This window comes from Pan paniscus, chromosome 18 (genome assembly GCF_029289425.2).
Source record: "Pan paniscus chromosome 18, NHGRI_mPanPan1-v2.0_pri, whole genome shotgun sequence".
NCBI lineage: Eukaryota > Metazoa > Chordata > Mammalia > Primates > Hominidae > Pan > Pan paniscus.
Genome location: NC_073267.2, coordinates 4,011,157 through 4,026,115, shown reverse-complemented (window position 1 = coordinate 4,026,115; position 14,959 = coordinate 4,011,157). Strand labels below are relative to the sequence as shown.

General features: G+C 56.1%; 2 protein-coding genes and 1 pseudogene across 10 annotated transcripts in view; 1 reads left to right on the top strand and 2 right to left on the bottom strand.

The window, feature by feature from the left end:
• Nucleotides 1–2,016: 2,016 nt before the first annotated feature.
• Nucleotides 2,017–2,870, bottom strand: LOC134729348 (large ribosomal subunit protein eL18-like; annotated as a pseudogene).
• C18H16orf90 (chromosome 18 C16orf90 homolog) lies at nucleotides 2,361–11,762 on the top strand. 3 transcript variants are annotated; one of them, XM_055100760.2, is made up of 3 exons: nucleotides 2,361–2,893; nucleotides 4,195–4,548; nucleotides 5,085–11,762. In XM_055100760.2, exons 1-3 carry the CDS (start codon nucleotides 2,869–2,871, stop codon nucleotides 5,231–5,233), a joined length of 528 nt encoding a protein of 175 aa, XP_054956735.1. In that variant the 5' UTR covers nucleotides 2,361–2,868; the 3' UTR covers nucleotides 5,234–11,762. The 3 variants fall into 3 exon arrangements, with proteins under 3 accessions (XP_054956735.1, XP_024781733.1, XP_024781735.4); XM_024925965.4 differs by having other exon boundaries at nucleotides 2,651–2,764; XM_024925967.4 differs by having other exon boundaries at nucleotides 2,771–3,662.
• Nucleotides 11,763–12,151: 389 nt separating this feature from the next.
• NAA60 (N-alpha-acetyltransferase 60, NatF catalytic subunit) overlaps nucleotides 12,152–14,959 on the bottom strand; it is a 43,842-nt gene continuing 41,034 nt past the window's right edge. For 4 of the 7 annotated variants that reach the window (XM_055100758.2, XM_034939681.3, XM_034939680.4 and 1 more), the window contains one exon: nucleotides 14,250–14,406. In XM_055100758.2, coding sequence (XP_054956733.2) covers nucleotides 14,250–14,406 — 157 coding nt within the window. Of the gene's footprint in view, nucleotides 14,407–14,959 lie in introns of all 7 variants that reach the window. The other 3 variants (XM_008968031.4, XM_003815143.5, XM_008968032.4) reach the window with 1 other exon arrangement.

Sequence of the window (14,959 nt, the reverse complement as noted above, 5' to 3'; positions counted from 1 at the left end):
CCATTGGAAAAATGTCTATTCATTTTCTTTGCCCATTTCAAAATTGGGTTGAACATCCTTTTGTTTTTGAATTGTAAGTGTTCTTTATATATTCTGCCTATGAGACCCTTATCAGATATATGATTTGCCAATATTTTCTTCCATTTCATAGGTTGTCTTTTCACTTGTTTTTTGTTGTTGTTGTTTTTGTTTTTGTTTGTTTGTTTGTTTTTTGAGATGGAGTCTCGCTCTGTTGCCCAGTCTGGAGTGCCAGTGGCACGATCTCGGCTCACTGCAAGCTCTGCCTCCTGGGTTTACGCCATTCTCCTGCCTCGGCCTCCCGAGTAGCTGGGACTACAGGCGCCCACCACCACACCCGGCTAATTTTTTTGTATTTTTAGTAGAGACGGGCTTTCACCGTGTTAGCCAGGATGGTCTGGATCTCCCGACCTCATGATCCGCCCGCCTATGTTGGCCAGGCTGGTCACAAACTCTTGACCTCAGGTGATCTGACCACCTGAGTGTCCCAAAGTGCTGGGATTACAGGCGTGAGCCACCATGCCCAGCCGTGTTTCTGATTTCTGAAGATTTGCTTTTCCAAGATTGTTGTGGTTATTTGGGCTCCCTGGTAATTTCACATGAATTTTAGGATTAGCTTTTCCATTTCTGCTTGTGATGCTTAATTTTGTGTGTCAACTTGACTGGGATGCCTGATAGCTGGTAAAACATTATTTTTGAGTGTGCTTGTGTAAGCGTTTCCAGAAGAGATTAGCATTTGAATTGCTAGACTGAGTAAAAAAAAAAGAAGATTGCCCTCACCAGTGTGGTGGGCATCATCCAATCTGCTGGGTGCCTGATTATGACAAAAATGCAGAGGAGGGGTGAATTCACATTCTCTTCATGGGCTGGGACATCCTTCTTCCCATGCCCTTGGACATTGGAGCTCCTGGTTCTTGGACTTCTGGACACCAGGACTTACACCAGCCCTCACCCCCACCCCTACCCAGATTCTCATGCTTTTGAACTCAGACTTAATTACAGCACCAGTTTTCCTGGTTCTCCAGCTTGCAGGCAGCATATTGTGGGACTTCCCAGCCCGGATAATCACATAAGCCAATATCCCTAATAAATCTTCTCTTGGCTGGGCACGGCGGCTCACACCTATCACCCCAGCACTTTGGGAGGTGGAGGCAGGAGGATCACTTGAGCCCAGGAGTTCAAGACTAGCTCTGGGCAACATGGTGAGATCTCCATCAGCAAAAATTTTAAAAATTAAAAATTAAAAAATGAAAATAAATTAAAATTTAGCCAGGCCTGGTGGTGCACACCTGTAGTCCCAGCTACTTGGGAGGCTAAGGTGGGAGGATTGCCTGAGCCTGGTAAGTTGAGGCTGCAGTGAGCCGTGATCATGTCACTGTACTTCAGCCTGGGCAATGGAGCAAGGCCCTATCTCAGAAAAAATTATATAAAGAGATTTATTTATCCTCTAATAAATATTTTATCTGTAAATGTCTATATACATTCTGCTGACTATATTTGTCTGGAGAAACCTAATACACTACATGAAGGCCATTTTGATTTTGATAAGAATTGTACTGAGCACTTTGGGGAGTATTGCTATCTTAACAATATTAAGTCTTCAGTCCATGAACATGTGATGCTTTCCAATTTATTTAAGTCTTTAGATTCTCTCAGCAATGTTTTATAGTATTCAGAGTTGTCTTATACCTCCTTGGTTAAATGTATTCCTATTTTATTCTTTTTATTCTTTGCTAGTATCTAGAAATACAATTAATTTTTGTGTGGTGATTTTATGACTTGAGATTTTTCTGAACTTCATTAGCTCTGAAAAAGCTCTACTAGGTTCAGGATTTTTTTTTTCAAGTATGAATTATTTAATATTTCCTACATACAAGATCAGGTTGCTGGGCGCGGTGGGTCATGCCTGTAATCCCAGCACTTTGGGAGGCCGAGGTGGGCGGATCACCTGACGTCAGGAGTTTGAGACCAGCCTGGCCAATATGGCGAAAGCCTGTCTCTACTAAAAATACAAAGATCCGTTGGGCGTGGTGGTGGGTGCCTGTAATCCCACCTACTGGGGAGGCCAAGGCAGGAGAAGCTCTTGAACTCCGGAGGCGGAGGTTGCAGTGAACCGAGATCGCGCCACTGCACTCCAGCCTGGGCGCCAAAGTGAGACTCCATCTTAAAAAAAAAGAAAAAAAAAGAAAAAAAGAAAAATCAGGTCGTCTGTGACAAGAGAAAATTGAATGTTTTAACTTTTTGTTTTTTTGTCAGCATCCAAAATCTTTTTAATAAGAGGGTTCGTTTTTGTAGCCTCGGCTGGCCCGTAGGCCTCTGGCGCGCTCGAACTTCTGGTCCCTGGAGCGGAAATAGGGTTTGGTGTGGCTGTGTGGGGTTCCCAGGGCCTTGCCGAAATGCCGGTACACCTGTCGGCCCTTGCGAAGACCGGAGAGTAGGACGGGGCCGCCGTCCTTGGGGGAGTCCAGGGCCAGCTGATCGAAAGTCAGGATCTTGCCCCCCACCCTGAGGATGCCGCTGCGGGCCGGCTGGTCACGGGCAGCGCACACACCTTAAGTTTGGGCACCTCCTGAACCCTCGCGTCATCCGTTAAGCGTCCCCACAACCACGGCCGTTTTGTTTTCCCAGCCAGGAAGCTTCATCTTCCGGATCATCCGGGAAACGGACAGAGGTGGCCGGTTGGTGCGACTCATAAACAACCTCTTCAGCACAACCTGGTTGAATGTGGAGTTAGTTCGTCTGGACGGTAACCTGTACAGCTTGACCAACAACAGCCTCAGTTAGATATCCTGGCTCTTGGGTTCCTTGCGCTGAACCTTTAGGTCCTTCTTGTGGCGGACGTCAACTCCCATGATGGCACTTCCTGCTTGGCCAGGTACGGAAAGATGAATGTTTTAACTTTTTTTTTTTTGAGACGGAGTCTCGCTCTGCAGCCCAGGCTGGAGTGCAGTGGCGCGATCTGGGCTCACTGCAAGCTTCGCCTCCCGGGTTCACGCCATTCTCCTGCCTCAGCCTCCTGAGTAGCTGGGACTACAGGCGCCCGCCACCACGCCTGGCTAATTTTTTTGTATTTTTAGTGGAGACGGGGTTTCACCGTGTTAGCCAGGATGGTCTCGATCTCCTGACCTCATGATCCGCCCACCCCGGCCTCCCACAGACCTCAACTGATCAGCCAGCCTCGGCCTCCCACAGTGCTGGGATTACAGGCATGAGCCACCGCCCCCAGCCCCTTTTCAGCATTTTCAAAGTACTGACCTAGGTCTTCCTAGGTCTGTACTCCTGAACCCTCATTTCCCACCCCAGATGAGGAAGCTGGCCCCAAGAGATCACCTGAGAGAAGGACTCTCCAGTTTGCCAGAGCTGAGTCTGTTTTATGTGGCCTGACCCCAGCCAGAGGGACCAGGGACTTCCCCCGGGGTTCTGGCCCCTTCCCATGCCTTTCTTTCACCCTGCCCTTGCCTTGGGCACTGTCCTTTCCCAAACTAGGGGTCCAGGAAGGCTGGGAGTCTTCCTCGCAATGTCATAAGAACCAGTTGCCAGGGGAGACCTGCCAATGTACCCCCTAGGCAGGGGAGAGCAGGGCCCTGCTGCACCCAAGTCCTGGTTGCTCCTCCCCACCACACTGGCCCTCCATGGAAGCCTTGGTCTGTGCATTTTCTGAGCTGCACATAAGAGAAGGTGCCGGGCTGTGGGGAGGAGTGGCAGGAAGAGAGATAGGCTTCCGTCCCCACCTGGGCCCAAAGCCGAGGGGTGGCCTCAGGGACATGTATGCTTGGGAGAGGGGAATGGCCACTGGGCCAGGCCATGAGCCCCTGGGCTGGCCACTTTCTCTCAAACCCACTGTGCAATTTCTCTGTGGGGACCAGAATACTCTTCCTAGGGTAGCGGGCAGAACAGGGTAGTAGAAAGGACTTGAGGTCCTGAAAGCACTCTCAGTACCAAGGCCCAAGGCTTCCCAGGCCTCCCTGTTGGTTGGGAGTGGGAAGAGGAGTCATGTCTTGGGCATGGGCAGGGGAGGCAGTGGACTGAGACTATTTGACACACAGGTAAACTGAGGCCAGGCTGGCTGGGGGTGTAGCCCATCATGTGAGCTGGTCTCAGAGGTATGTGACTGCACCCTCCCCTCATGGCTGCTGTGGGGGGCTGGCCACCACCCTCCCGCTGTCTCCTCTGCAGATGCAGTGAGCCAGGCCCAAGGACGCCCCGGCCACCCTGACGCACCCCCCAACATCTACGAGGGGGGCCTGGGGTCCCCGCAGCCGCAGTGCCCCAGTGCCCAGGGAAGCAAGCCCAAGAACTTCCGGCTGTGCCACCTCCGGGGCCTGGGCCTCTACCTGGAGAGCCACCCGCCACCCACTGGCCAGTGTGAGAGCCACTGGCTGGGCCGGCTTATGGCTGGGGGCTGCCTGCCACAGCCTGAGGGCACAGCCTGGGCCCTGGACCTGCCACAGGGGACTCTGGGCCCACGTAACAGCCTCTGTTCAGCCCTTCTGGAAGCCCGATTGCCCAGGGACAGCCTGGGAAGCAGTGGTGAGCTCTGTCAAGGCAGGACTGGGCACGGGGGAAGACCCTAGGGGATGGTTGGGCTGGGGCCTCAGGCGGGCCCTTCTCCACTCCCAAGCCTCCACAGTGGCACCATGCCCCAGAAGGCCAAGATCTTGATGAATCTGTCCCCATCCCTGCATCACGCACAGCTGAGCGGGGTCTGGAGAATCCACTAGGGACAAAGCTGTGCGAGAAAAAGGGAGGATCTGGGAGGGAGGGCTGGGTGACTGCCCCAGCTCCACACTCGGTGAGGGGCCTTGGAATCTGTCTCCCTTGCTGGGCCTCAGATTTCTCACTTGTAAAATGAGGGTTCAGGTTAGATGAGGGTCCTTCCAGCTTGAACCATTCTGTTCCCTCGACCTCCTCCCTCCCCTGGGGATTCTGTTAAGGAGGAAGCATTGCCCTCCTCCCTTCTGTTTTCAAGAATATCGGATTCTGGGAACCCCAGGGTGGGCTGCCAGCCTCCCCACCGGCCTCCCCTTGGGTCCCTCGAGTGACTCCTTTCTCTCCTCTTTCCTCAGCTTCCAGTTCCAGCATGGACCCAGACAAGGGTGCCCTCCGCCAGCCTAGTCCTTCTAGGCTCAGGCCCAAGAGGTCCTGGGGGACCTGGGAAGAGGCCATGTGTCCCTTGTGCAAGAGAACCCGCTCTGGGGCCCTGGAGAGGCCATAGGGATCCCGAGTGCCAGGATTGGGAACAGGAGGGGCAGGATGGCCGAGGAGGCAGCCTGAGCAGGAGGGGCTCGGCCCCCAGCAGTGGCCCTGCCACATGGGGCGGCCCAGGCAGCGGCCCAGCGCCCAGGCCTGGGCCTCGGGAGAATGTGATGGGGAGAGGGAGGAGGAGGAGGTTCCGAGGGAGGGGCAGAAGCAATAGAAGCATGGCCGTGCCCTTGCAGCCTGCTTAGACTCCAGTCAGCCACTTGTACCTGGGAGGCCGGACTGAGTGCAGAATCAGGCTCCCCCGCCACCGCCTCCCTGAGAGGCCAGGGAGCCCACAGGTCTGATCTCAATAAAAGCCAAGGCCTGCACATTCTTGTCCATCAGCCTGTCTGTCATCAGGCCAGTTTGGTGAGAAAAACAGTCCTGTGTCTCTCCAGGGATGGGTCTGCCGCGCCCCCACTCTTAGTTGCCAGGGCATGAGAGGCGTGAGCTAGGGCAAGGGCCTGTGGGAACACCAAGGAAGTAGTCTGTGAGAGCTTCCTGGATGAGACACTGCTGAGCTTGGCTCCATAGGGTGGGTTGGGGCTCAACAGCCTACCTTTTCAGCCACCATGCCTGGCTAATTTTCTTTTCTTTTCTTTTTGAGATGCAGTCTAGAACTGTCTAGAGGCCAATTTAGAGCCAGTTTTCTTTGGGGCCAGCATGTGGCTGCAGCAGATGTCCTTCTCAGGGGTGAGATCCTGGCTACGGCTGTCTGTGGCTGAGTTACAGACTTTTTTTTTTTTTTTTTTTGAGACGGAGTCTTTTTTTTTTTTTTTTTTTTGAGACGGAGTCTTGCTCTGTGGCCCAGGCTGGAGTGCAGTGGTGCAATCTCGGCTCACTGCAAGCTCCGACTCCCAGGTTCACGCCATTCGCCTGCCTCAGCCTCCTGAGTAGCTGGGACTATAGGCGCCTGCCACCACGCCCAGCTAATTTATTTGTATTTTTTTAGTAGAGATGGGGTTTCACCGTGTTAGCCAGGATGATCTCCATCTCCTGACCTCAGCCTCCCAAAGTGCTGGGATTACAGGCGTGAGCCGCCGTGCCCGGCCTAATTTTCTGTTGTTTTAAGAGTTGGGGGGAGGGGGTCCTGCTATGTTGCCCAGGCTGGTCTCAAACTCCTGAGCTCAAGTGATCCTCCTGCCTCAGGAGGATCCTAAATGCAGGCCATGGCATTGTGGGTGGAGGGCACAGTGGATGAAGGAAGGCAGGGCGGGGTCAGGGAGGGCACCAGGGAGGACAGCAGCAGAGGCAGGGATGTGGACCTGGGCCCCACCTGCCCCCTACCAGGTGAGGTCACTGCTCCGCGGGACCCCAGCTCCCAGGTCCCTCTGGGCAGGATGAGCACAGCCCTTCTCCTCCCAGCCGGACTAGACTCTGGGCACCCAGGTGTGGGCTTCCTCTGTGCCGGAGTGTCTCCACTCGACTCTGTTGATGTTTGGGATGGGATCTTTCTTTGGGATGGAGGCTGTCCTGTGCATGTAGGATGTTAAGCAGCATCTCTGGCCACCACCCACTTGGTATCTGTAGCACCCTCCTCTAAGCTGTGACAGCAAGTGTCTCTAGACATTGTCTGGTGTCCCTGGGGAGCACTGTTACTGTGGATGAGAAGCCTGCTGATACAGTTAGGCTGTGTCCCCACCCAAATTTCATCTCCAATTGTAATCCCCATGTGTTGAGGGAGGGATCTCATGAGAGGTGATTGGATCATGGGGTGGGGGGTGGGGGGTTCCGCCATGCTGCTCTCATGATAGTGAGTTATCACAAGATCTGATGGTTTAAAAGTGTTTGGCGGTGGGCCAGGCGCAGTGGCTCACGCCTGTAATGCCAACACTTTGGGAGGCTGAGGCGGGCGGATCACGAGGTCAGGAGATCAAGACCATCCTGGCTAACACGGTGAAACACTGTCTGTACTAAAAATACAAAAATTAGCCGGGCATGGTGGCAAGCGCCTGTAGTCCCAGCTACTCGGGAGGCTGAGGCAGGAGAATGGCATGAACCCGGGAGGCAGAGCTTGCAGTGAGCCGAGACTGTGCCACTGCACTCCAGCCTGGGTGACAGAGTAAGACTCTTGTCTCAAAAAAAGAAAAAAATAATAAAATGTATTTGGCAGTTCCACCCTTCCTCCCCACCACCGCCTCTCTCTCCCTCTGTCCTGCCGCCTTACCAAGAAGGTGCCTGCTTCCCCTTTGCCTTCCACGGTGATTGTAAGTTTCCTGAGGCCTCCCAGACACCTGGAACGCTGAGTCAATTAAACCTCTTTTGTTTATAAATAACCCAGTCTCAGGAAGCAGTGTCAAGACGGACTAATACACTTGTTCTATTCCACCAGGTCTCCATCCTATGGGGAGAAGATGGGAGCACCTGGGTTTCCCTCAGTGACCTTCCCGTCTGGTCACTCCAGCCTGTGCAGCCCGGGTCAGGATAGGGCTCAGCGCCACCCCTGCTTTGGGCTCCTGCCAGGTCGCATGTGACGTGCCCAGGACAGCCAGGCTCCTTCCCTTCCCCTGTACCCACCCTGGACAGTTCTTGTGTCCCTGGGACAGCAGATCCTGGAGACTTCAGTCCTTGGGTGGTTTTATGGGTTGTTCTAAGTATGCAGGCATGGCCCGGGGTGGGGGACACCCAAGGCTGTAGCGGTCCCCAGGAGGGGGAGCTCTGAGAGAGCAGGTGTTTACATGCTGCACCCAAGAGCAGCTGTGATGGGGCAGGTGTGGATGGGATGCAGCTGGCCTGAGGTCCACTGATGAGTCACATGGGGTGGTGGAGGGGCAGCTGCCTTCTCTCTCTCCCACAACACTCACTCCCCAGAGACGCAGAGGCCAGGTGGATCCAAGAGACCACTTAAAGACTGACATTAGGGAGGCTGCTGAGGAAACACGGAGGGACGCCTGCACCAGCCACCAGCTGCGGATGCTGGGCATAACTGAAGCCGCACAGAGGCCAGCAATACAAAGTCCTTGGAGCTTGGAGACCGTTAGGGGCCTAATCCACTCTTTTTTCCCCTTTTCTTTTTTTTGAGACAGTGTCTCACTGTCTCCCAGCCTGGAGTGCAGTAGCATGATCTTAACTCACTGCAGCCTTGAACTCCTGGCCTCAAGTGATCTTCCTGCCTCAGCCTCCTGAGTAACTGGAACCAAAGGCAGTTGCCACCATGTCCAGCTAATTACAAACTTTTTTTTGGTAGAGAAAGGGTCTTGCCATGTTGCCCCTGGTCTCCAACTCCCAACCTCCAGCAATGCTCCCGCCTCCACCTCCTAAAGTGCTGGGATTATAGGTGAGGCTCCATGCTGGGCCCTATGTTTAACAATCATAGCTCACTGCAGCCTTGAGCTCCTGAGCCAAGTGACCCTCCCATCTCAGCCTCCTGAGTAGCAGAGACTACAGGCGTGGGCCACCATGCCCAGCTAATTTTTTTTTTTTTTTTTGAGACGGAGTCTTGCTCTGTCGCCCAGGCAGGAGTGCAGTGGCGTGATCTCGGCTCACTGCAACCTCCGCCTCCTGGGTTCACACCATTGTCCTGCCTCAGCCTCCTGAGTAGCTGGGACTACAGGCGCCCGCCACCACGCCCGGCTAATTTTTTGTATTTTTAATAGAGATGGGGTTTCACCGTGTTAGGCAGAATGGTCTCGATCTCCTGACCTCGTGATCCGCCCTCCTCGGCCTCCCAAAGTGTTGGGATTACCAGTGTGAGCCACCGCGCCTGGCCGATTTTCTATTTTTTTTTAAGAGATGAGGGTCTCACTATGTTTCCCAGGCTGGTCTTGAACCCCTGAGCTTAAGAGAGCCTCCCACCTTGGCCTCCTAAAGTACTGGGATTACAGGCGTCAGCCACCGCACCTGGACTCCACTCACTTCTGAACAAAGAGTGGAGGCTCAGAGAGGAGCACAGGTTGCCCCAGGCTCCAGATTTTGGGTGGGTGGGCGGGGGGGGGGGGGTTCCAGGCTATGGTCAGTGGCCCTTCTGCTACCCCGGATGAGCCACATGTCTTCGTGTTCTGGCCCCTGTGTAGCCCCCTCCCCTTGAATTGGGACAGGCTCCAGATCCTGCTTTACCAGTAGAATGTGGCAGAAGTGGCGGGGTGTCACTTCTGGGCAGTAAGGAAGCCTGGCAGCTTCCCAGGAGGTCAGTGGCCCCGTAAGGAGTCTACCCTGGGACTGTGGTATGGTGCAAAACCAGCCTAGCCTGAGGAAGCCATGGAAGGAAGGAGCCAAGCCCATGGCCACTGCTGAGCTCACTGTGGGCAGCCCTGTGGGTAGGGCCATCTTTCACACAGGTCCTCCAGCCCTGCCAGCCTGCCTGGCTAATACCACATGGAGTCCCTGCTGACTCCTGTCCCAGGTGGAATTGGAAGCAAACAGAATGGCCCCTGCTTAGGCTGTGAAGCTTTAAGATAGTCTGTTACTCCAGCAGGCACGGTGGCTCATGCCTGTAATCCCAGCACTTTGGGAGGCTGAGGCGGGCAGATCACGAGGTCAGGAGATCGAGACCATCCTGGCTAACACGGTGAAACCCCATCTCTACTAAAAATACAAAAAAAATTAACCAGGCATGGTGGCGGGCCCCTGTAGTCCCAGCTACTCCAGAGGCTGAGGCGGGAGAATGGTGTGAACCCGGGAGGCGGAGCTTGCAGAGAGCCGAGATCACGCCACTGCACTCCAGCCTGGGCCACAGAGCAAGACTCCGTCTCAAAAAAAAAAAAAAAAAAAAAAAAAAAAAGTCAGTCTGTAACTCAGCCACAGACAGCTGTAGCCAGGATCTTACCCCTGAGAGGACATCTGCTGCAGCCACATGCTGGCCCCAAAGAAAACTGGCCCTAAATTGGCCTCTAGACAGTCCCTCCCGCAAAACCTCCCAAAGCCTTTTTGAGAAGCACTCCAACAGACTGAGAGGCAAAAAAGCCACAGTCATGGCATGCTGGGGTGGGAGTCGATGTGGAGAAAGCAGCACTTGGCCTGAGCAAGCGGACGCTCATGAAAATACACACTGACCTCGGCCAGACGTGGTGGCTCATGCCTGTAATCCTGGCACTTTCAGAGGCCGAGGCAGGCGGATCACGAGGTCAGGAGATCGAGACCATCCTGGCTAACATGGTGAAACCCTGTCTCTACTAAAAATACAAAAAAATAGCCGGGCATGGTGGCAGGCGCCTGTTGTACCAGCTACTCGGGAGGCTGAGACAGGAGAATGGCGTGAACCCGGGAGGCCGAGCTGACAGTGAGCCAAGATCTCACTCTGTCACCCAGGCTGGAGTGCAAACAGAATGAGTGAGACTCCATCTCAAAAAAAAAAAGAAAAAAGAAAATACACACTGACCACCCCTGGGCACGCCCCTTACCCCATGAGTCCCTGAACGCCGGTGGGCTAGGAATGGAAGACCAGGAGTCTGTCTCCGTCCTGAAAGTATGAAGGACCCCTACCCTACAGGAGATCCTTGGGTGGTGTGTGCAGGGAGCGGGGAGACCCAAGGCTGCCTCGGGCTCCACCCCTGAGCAGGCCTGGGGCAGAGCCAGCTCCGTTCAGGGCTGGCCTCCGTGCTATGTCCAGGTGCATCTTGTGTGTGTCCTACCTCTCCCTGGGTCTCACACTCCCTTTCTGCCCCCCAGTGGAGCACGAGCGTTTGTGTCCCAGCTCTGCGGTCCGGTGGGGCTATGGTGAGAGGCCTGGAGCAGTGGCAGTCCTGCCTGGCCTCACTGAAGCAGGGCCTGAGGAGCCGCAGCCCCACCTGGGCAAGTTACTAATTGGTCACACGATTGACCAAGGGCCCCCAAGAGTTACCCTCTTAACCGCAAGCTGGCTCATCAGCAAAGGTGCAACTGTCCTTGCTGGAGTAACCGAGACTGTGTCTCCCCAGCAGACGCTCCCGTGGGCAAGCTCAGCGGGTTAATCTGGTTTCACTCACCCCATGGCTTTGGACATGTGTCCACCGCGCCCAGCTGCCTGGCCTCCCAGGGCACCAGCGTCCACCCCTACTCCATCTTGCAGATGCTTCAGACCCTCTCCTGGGAGGACCCTCGGCAAGTTGCACGTCTCCCGGCCACTGGATGAGGTCAAAGGCACAAGAATGGTGTAACAGAGCAGCCACGCAGGCTTCAGAGTGGCCCAGGCCTGGGCCAAACACTCACAAACTGTGTGGCTCCTTGGTAACTCCCAGCCCCCGAGCCAGTTCTCCTCATCTCTAAGAGGAACAACATCATCCCCTGAGGGTGGCCAGAAGTTTCCATGAGAGGCTGACAGAAGCACCAGGTCTGTGCTGGGCGGGCACGCACCTCAGGCTCCCCAGAGGGGTGCACCAAATCAACCTTGGAGCCGCCTGCCTGGACTGGGCCCCAGCTCAAGGCCTACAGCCAGGGAGATGCCCAGACAGGGCAGCTGCTGGGGACCTTCCAGTGAAAAAAGGACCTAATGTGCTTCTCAACTCTAGAACCTCTTCCCCAGTTTCACATTCTTTTTCTGGAGTCTCGCTCTGTCACCAGGCTGGAGTGCAATGGCGCCATCTCAGCTCACTGCAACCTCCGCCTCCTGGGTTCAAGCGATTCTCCTGCCTCAGGCTCCCGAGTAGCTGGGGCTACAGGTGCACACCACCACGCCCGGTTAATTTTTGTATTTTAGTAGAGACGAGGTTTCACCATGTTGGCCAGGTTGGTCTCGATCTGACCTCATGATCCGCCCACTTAGGCCTCCCAAAGTGCTGGAATTACAGGCGTGAGCCACCGTGCCTGGCCAAAGGTTCTCATTCTCTGACAGGGTTAATCACACAAAACCACTGGCCCCTTTATCTGGAAGCCATCCTGGGGCCTTGCCAGTGACAAGTAGCTTGAGGCCAACTTCAGCTACAGGGTGAAGCCCGAGGTGCAGCCAGGCGGGTGCGGGAAACAGGATGTGACGAACTCCAACGAAAGTCTATTTATTTGCTCGTAATGAGACAGAACGCTACAATCTGTTCAACACTGGGCTGGACATTGCAGTGATTAGGGGCAGGTGTGGGGCAGGGTGGGGCCTCTGAGCCCGAGGACAAATGTCCATGGCAGAGCCTTCCAGAAGACTCGTCCCTTACCCTGTGGGGCAGAAATAGAAATCACATGATCACCACTGATTCGCAGTGGAGAGGGCGCTGAGCTGGGCCCGGCAGGCAGGCAGCCTCAGCAGAGATTCAGGCAGTCAGCATGGTGCGGCCCTCCCGCCAGCACCGTCAGGTCAGCAGAAGTTCAGGCAGTCAGCATGGCGCGGCCCTCCTGCCAGCACCGTCAAGGAGGGGGATGCTGCTCCTGCCTGGTGCCTGCCTTCATTCTGAGGGCCCCTGGCCCCAGCTGAGTTCAAGAGGGGACCTGGGGCTGCCCCAGCACCCTGAGAGCCCGTGGCTGGGCAGCTCTGGAGGAGGAAGGACACAGGTCCCTGAGGCCCCGTCTGCCCAGGGTTGTTCCTCCCTCTCCCTCCTCCTCAGGCTGGGGCAGGGTGGCGCCGCTAGGACCCTCTGCCATGGCTTTGTGACACTGCAGCTATGATGGGCGGGACTCCGCCCCCCACCCCACCCCTGCATCGGATGGCAGGGCAGGCAGCAAGCAGCATTTGGAATGCAGGGTGGAGAGGATGCTAGAAGTGTGTGATGCACCTGCGGCACTGACAGCATCTCTGCCCTCAGAGGCTGAGGGCCCACAAGGCACAGGACTGCCCCCTGCCCACAAGGCCAGGCCCTACAAGACAGATGGCAGCCTTGAGGCCTAATGTCGAGCTCAGCTTCCTCCTGTCTGCATGTGGCCAGGCCTTGGAGCAGTAGCTTGTGGCAGCATGAGGGAGGGCGGGGGGGACCCAAGGAGTCTCGGCGATGCCTGTCCTCAGCAGGTCAGCTGAATGGAGCATGCCAAGGTCCGACGGGCAGTGTGACCTCCCAGGGCACTGGTAACTGCACAGAAGGTGCTGAGGAGTAGGAACCGTCCCGATGCGTGACCGCCTGTGCCGGGGGGCTGAGCCTCAGAGCTCTGTGCTTGCGAGGAAAGCCTCCCCCAGTCTGCCCACCCCTCATCAGCCCCTCATGGAGGAGTGGGGGCCACTCCTCACCCCCCAGGCTTCTTTGGGCTGGTTCTGGAGGGGGACTGGCCATTCCCTTTATTGCGCCCCCTTGTTCCGAGGCTCCTGTGCCTTTACGGTCAAGTGTGTCCATAATACTTGCGTTCCTCCCTTGCAGGAGAAAGTCCCCTCCAGCTTTCCAGGAAGGAGCTGCAAGAACAGGCAGCAGAGTGGGAGAGGCCCAGTGAGGGCAGCCCCCTCCCAGTGAATGCAGCCACACTGGGTCAGCCCTGGGGACGGTGCATGCGCAGGCGGGCAGGGCCAGGGCAGCAGGCAGAGGTTTCCAGAAGCAGGAAGGGGAGCTGAAGAGCCTGTGGGAAAGAGAAGAGCAGGGCAGGGTGAAGGCCCGGCGGAGACACTCTGCCCACCCCACACCCCGCCTATGGGCCACACAGCTGGGCCTGGGTGCTCCAGGAGCATGAGCCCTTCTCCAGGCCATGGTGTCTGCCTGCAGCCACTAGGCGCCTCTCGGTCCCCACACAAATAAAGGCACTGATGGATCCAAAGTCGGGTGCACAGCCCAGTGGCCGTGAAGCCTGCTGTGTTAGCTTGGCACATGTCACCAAACCTCTGGGCTGTGCTGGTGCAAAAGGTGGTGGACTCTGCAGTCCCCACGGCCCCTTCCGGCTCTGCCGTTCTCTGTGCCCATCCAGGGCCTTCCGCTTTTGTGGCTGGAGGCACCAAGCTCCCATACCCTCGTGTCTGCTGTGGCGTACCTGCCACAGATGGGCATGCTCTGCGCGTGCCCACGATGTTCTGTTCCCGAGCCCGTGTAGCACCGGGCCTGCAGCTGGGGCAGGCCGACGAGCCCAGTTAGATGGCTGGCAGCTCCTTGCAGAAAATAGAAGGGGTCAGATGGACAGGAAGGCGGGCTCTGCAGGGGGCCGAAGGGTGGGGCCTGGTGGCGGCTGCCCAGCCGACATCACATGGTCCGGCTGTACTCGATGCCACTCTTGGAAGAGATGCCCGACCATGGCAGGAAGCTGCAGAGCAGGCTGTGGGCCTGGCGGTAGACTCTGTGCGGAATGGAGCAGGGGCTCAGGCTGGCTAGTGCAGAGCCCAGGTGCTGGATGTAGTCCGTGGGGCTCTGTTAAGGAAGATTCCGACTTGCCCTGACCACGCTCGCCAGGGCACAGTCATCAGGGGCCCGCGCAGTGGCCTGTGGGACTGTGTGCAGATGGCAAGCCAGGCTTCGGAGGCTGAGAGCCCGCTAAGCCTCTGCAGAGCTGGAAAGGCTCATGAGACGAAGTGGCCTCTGCTGTGCAAAACAACAGAGGGTGGGGTCTGGGGACAGAAGGACCTTCTGAGTGAGGCTGCAGGCATGTGGACACCACACCCAGGGATGTACGGGGGGGTGGGGAAGGGGCCTGGCAGAAGAGCAGGTGCTTCTGGTTCTCCCTAGATTCTCAACCTTTGGGGCAGCAAGAGAGACAGAGCCCTGTCCTTATGACAAGGAGGGGGTCAACAGTGCTGACCCCCTGGATGCCTGTCTTCACATAAGCTAGACGGCCTGTGGAGTGTGGGGTCACCCCTCTCTTTCCTGCTTATTATTCTATGTAATGAATAAATCCTAGACTCATGAATTTGAAAACACACACACACACGCACAGCATTTTTTGGGCCACATTCTGA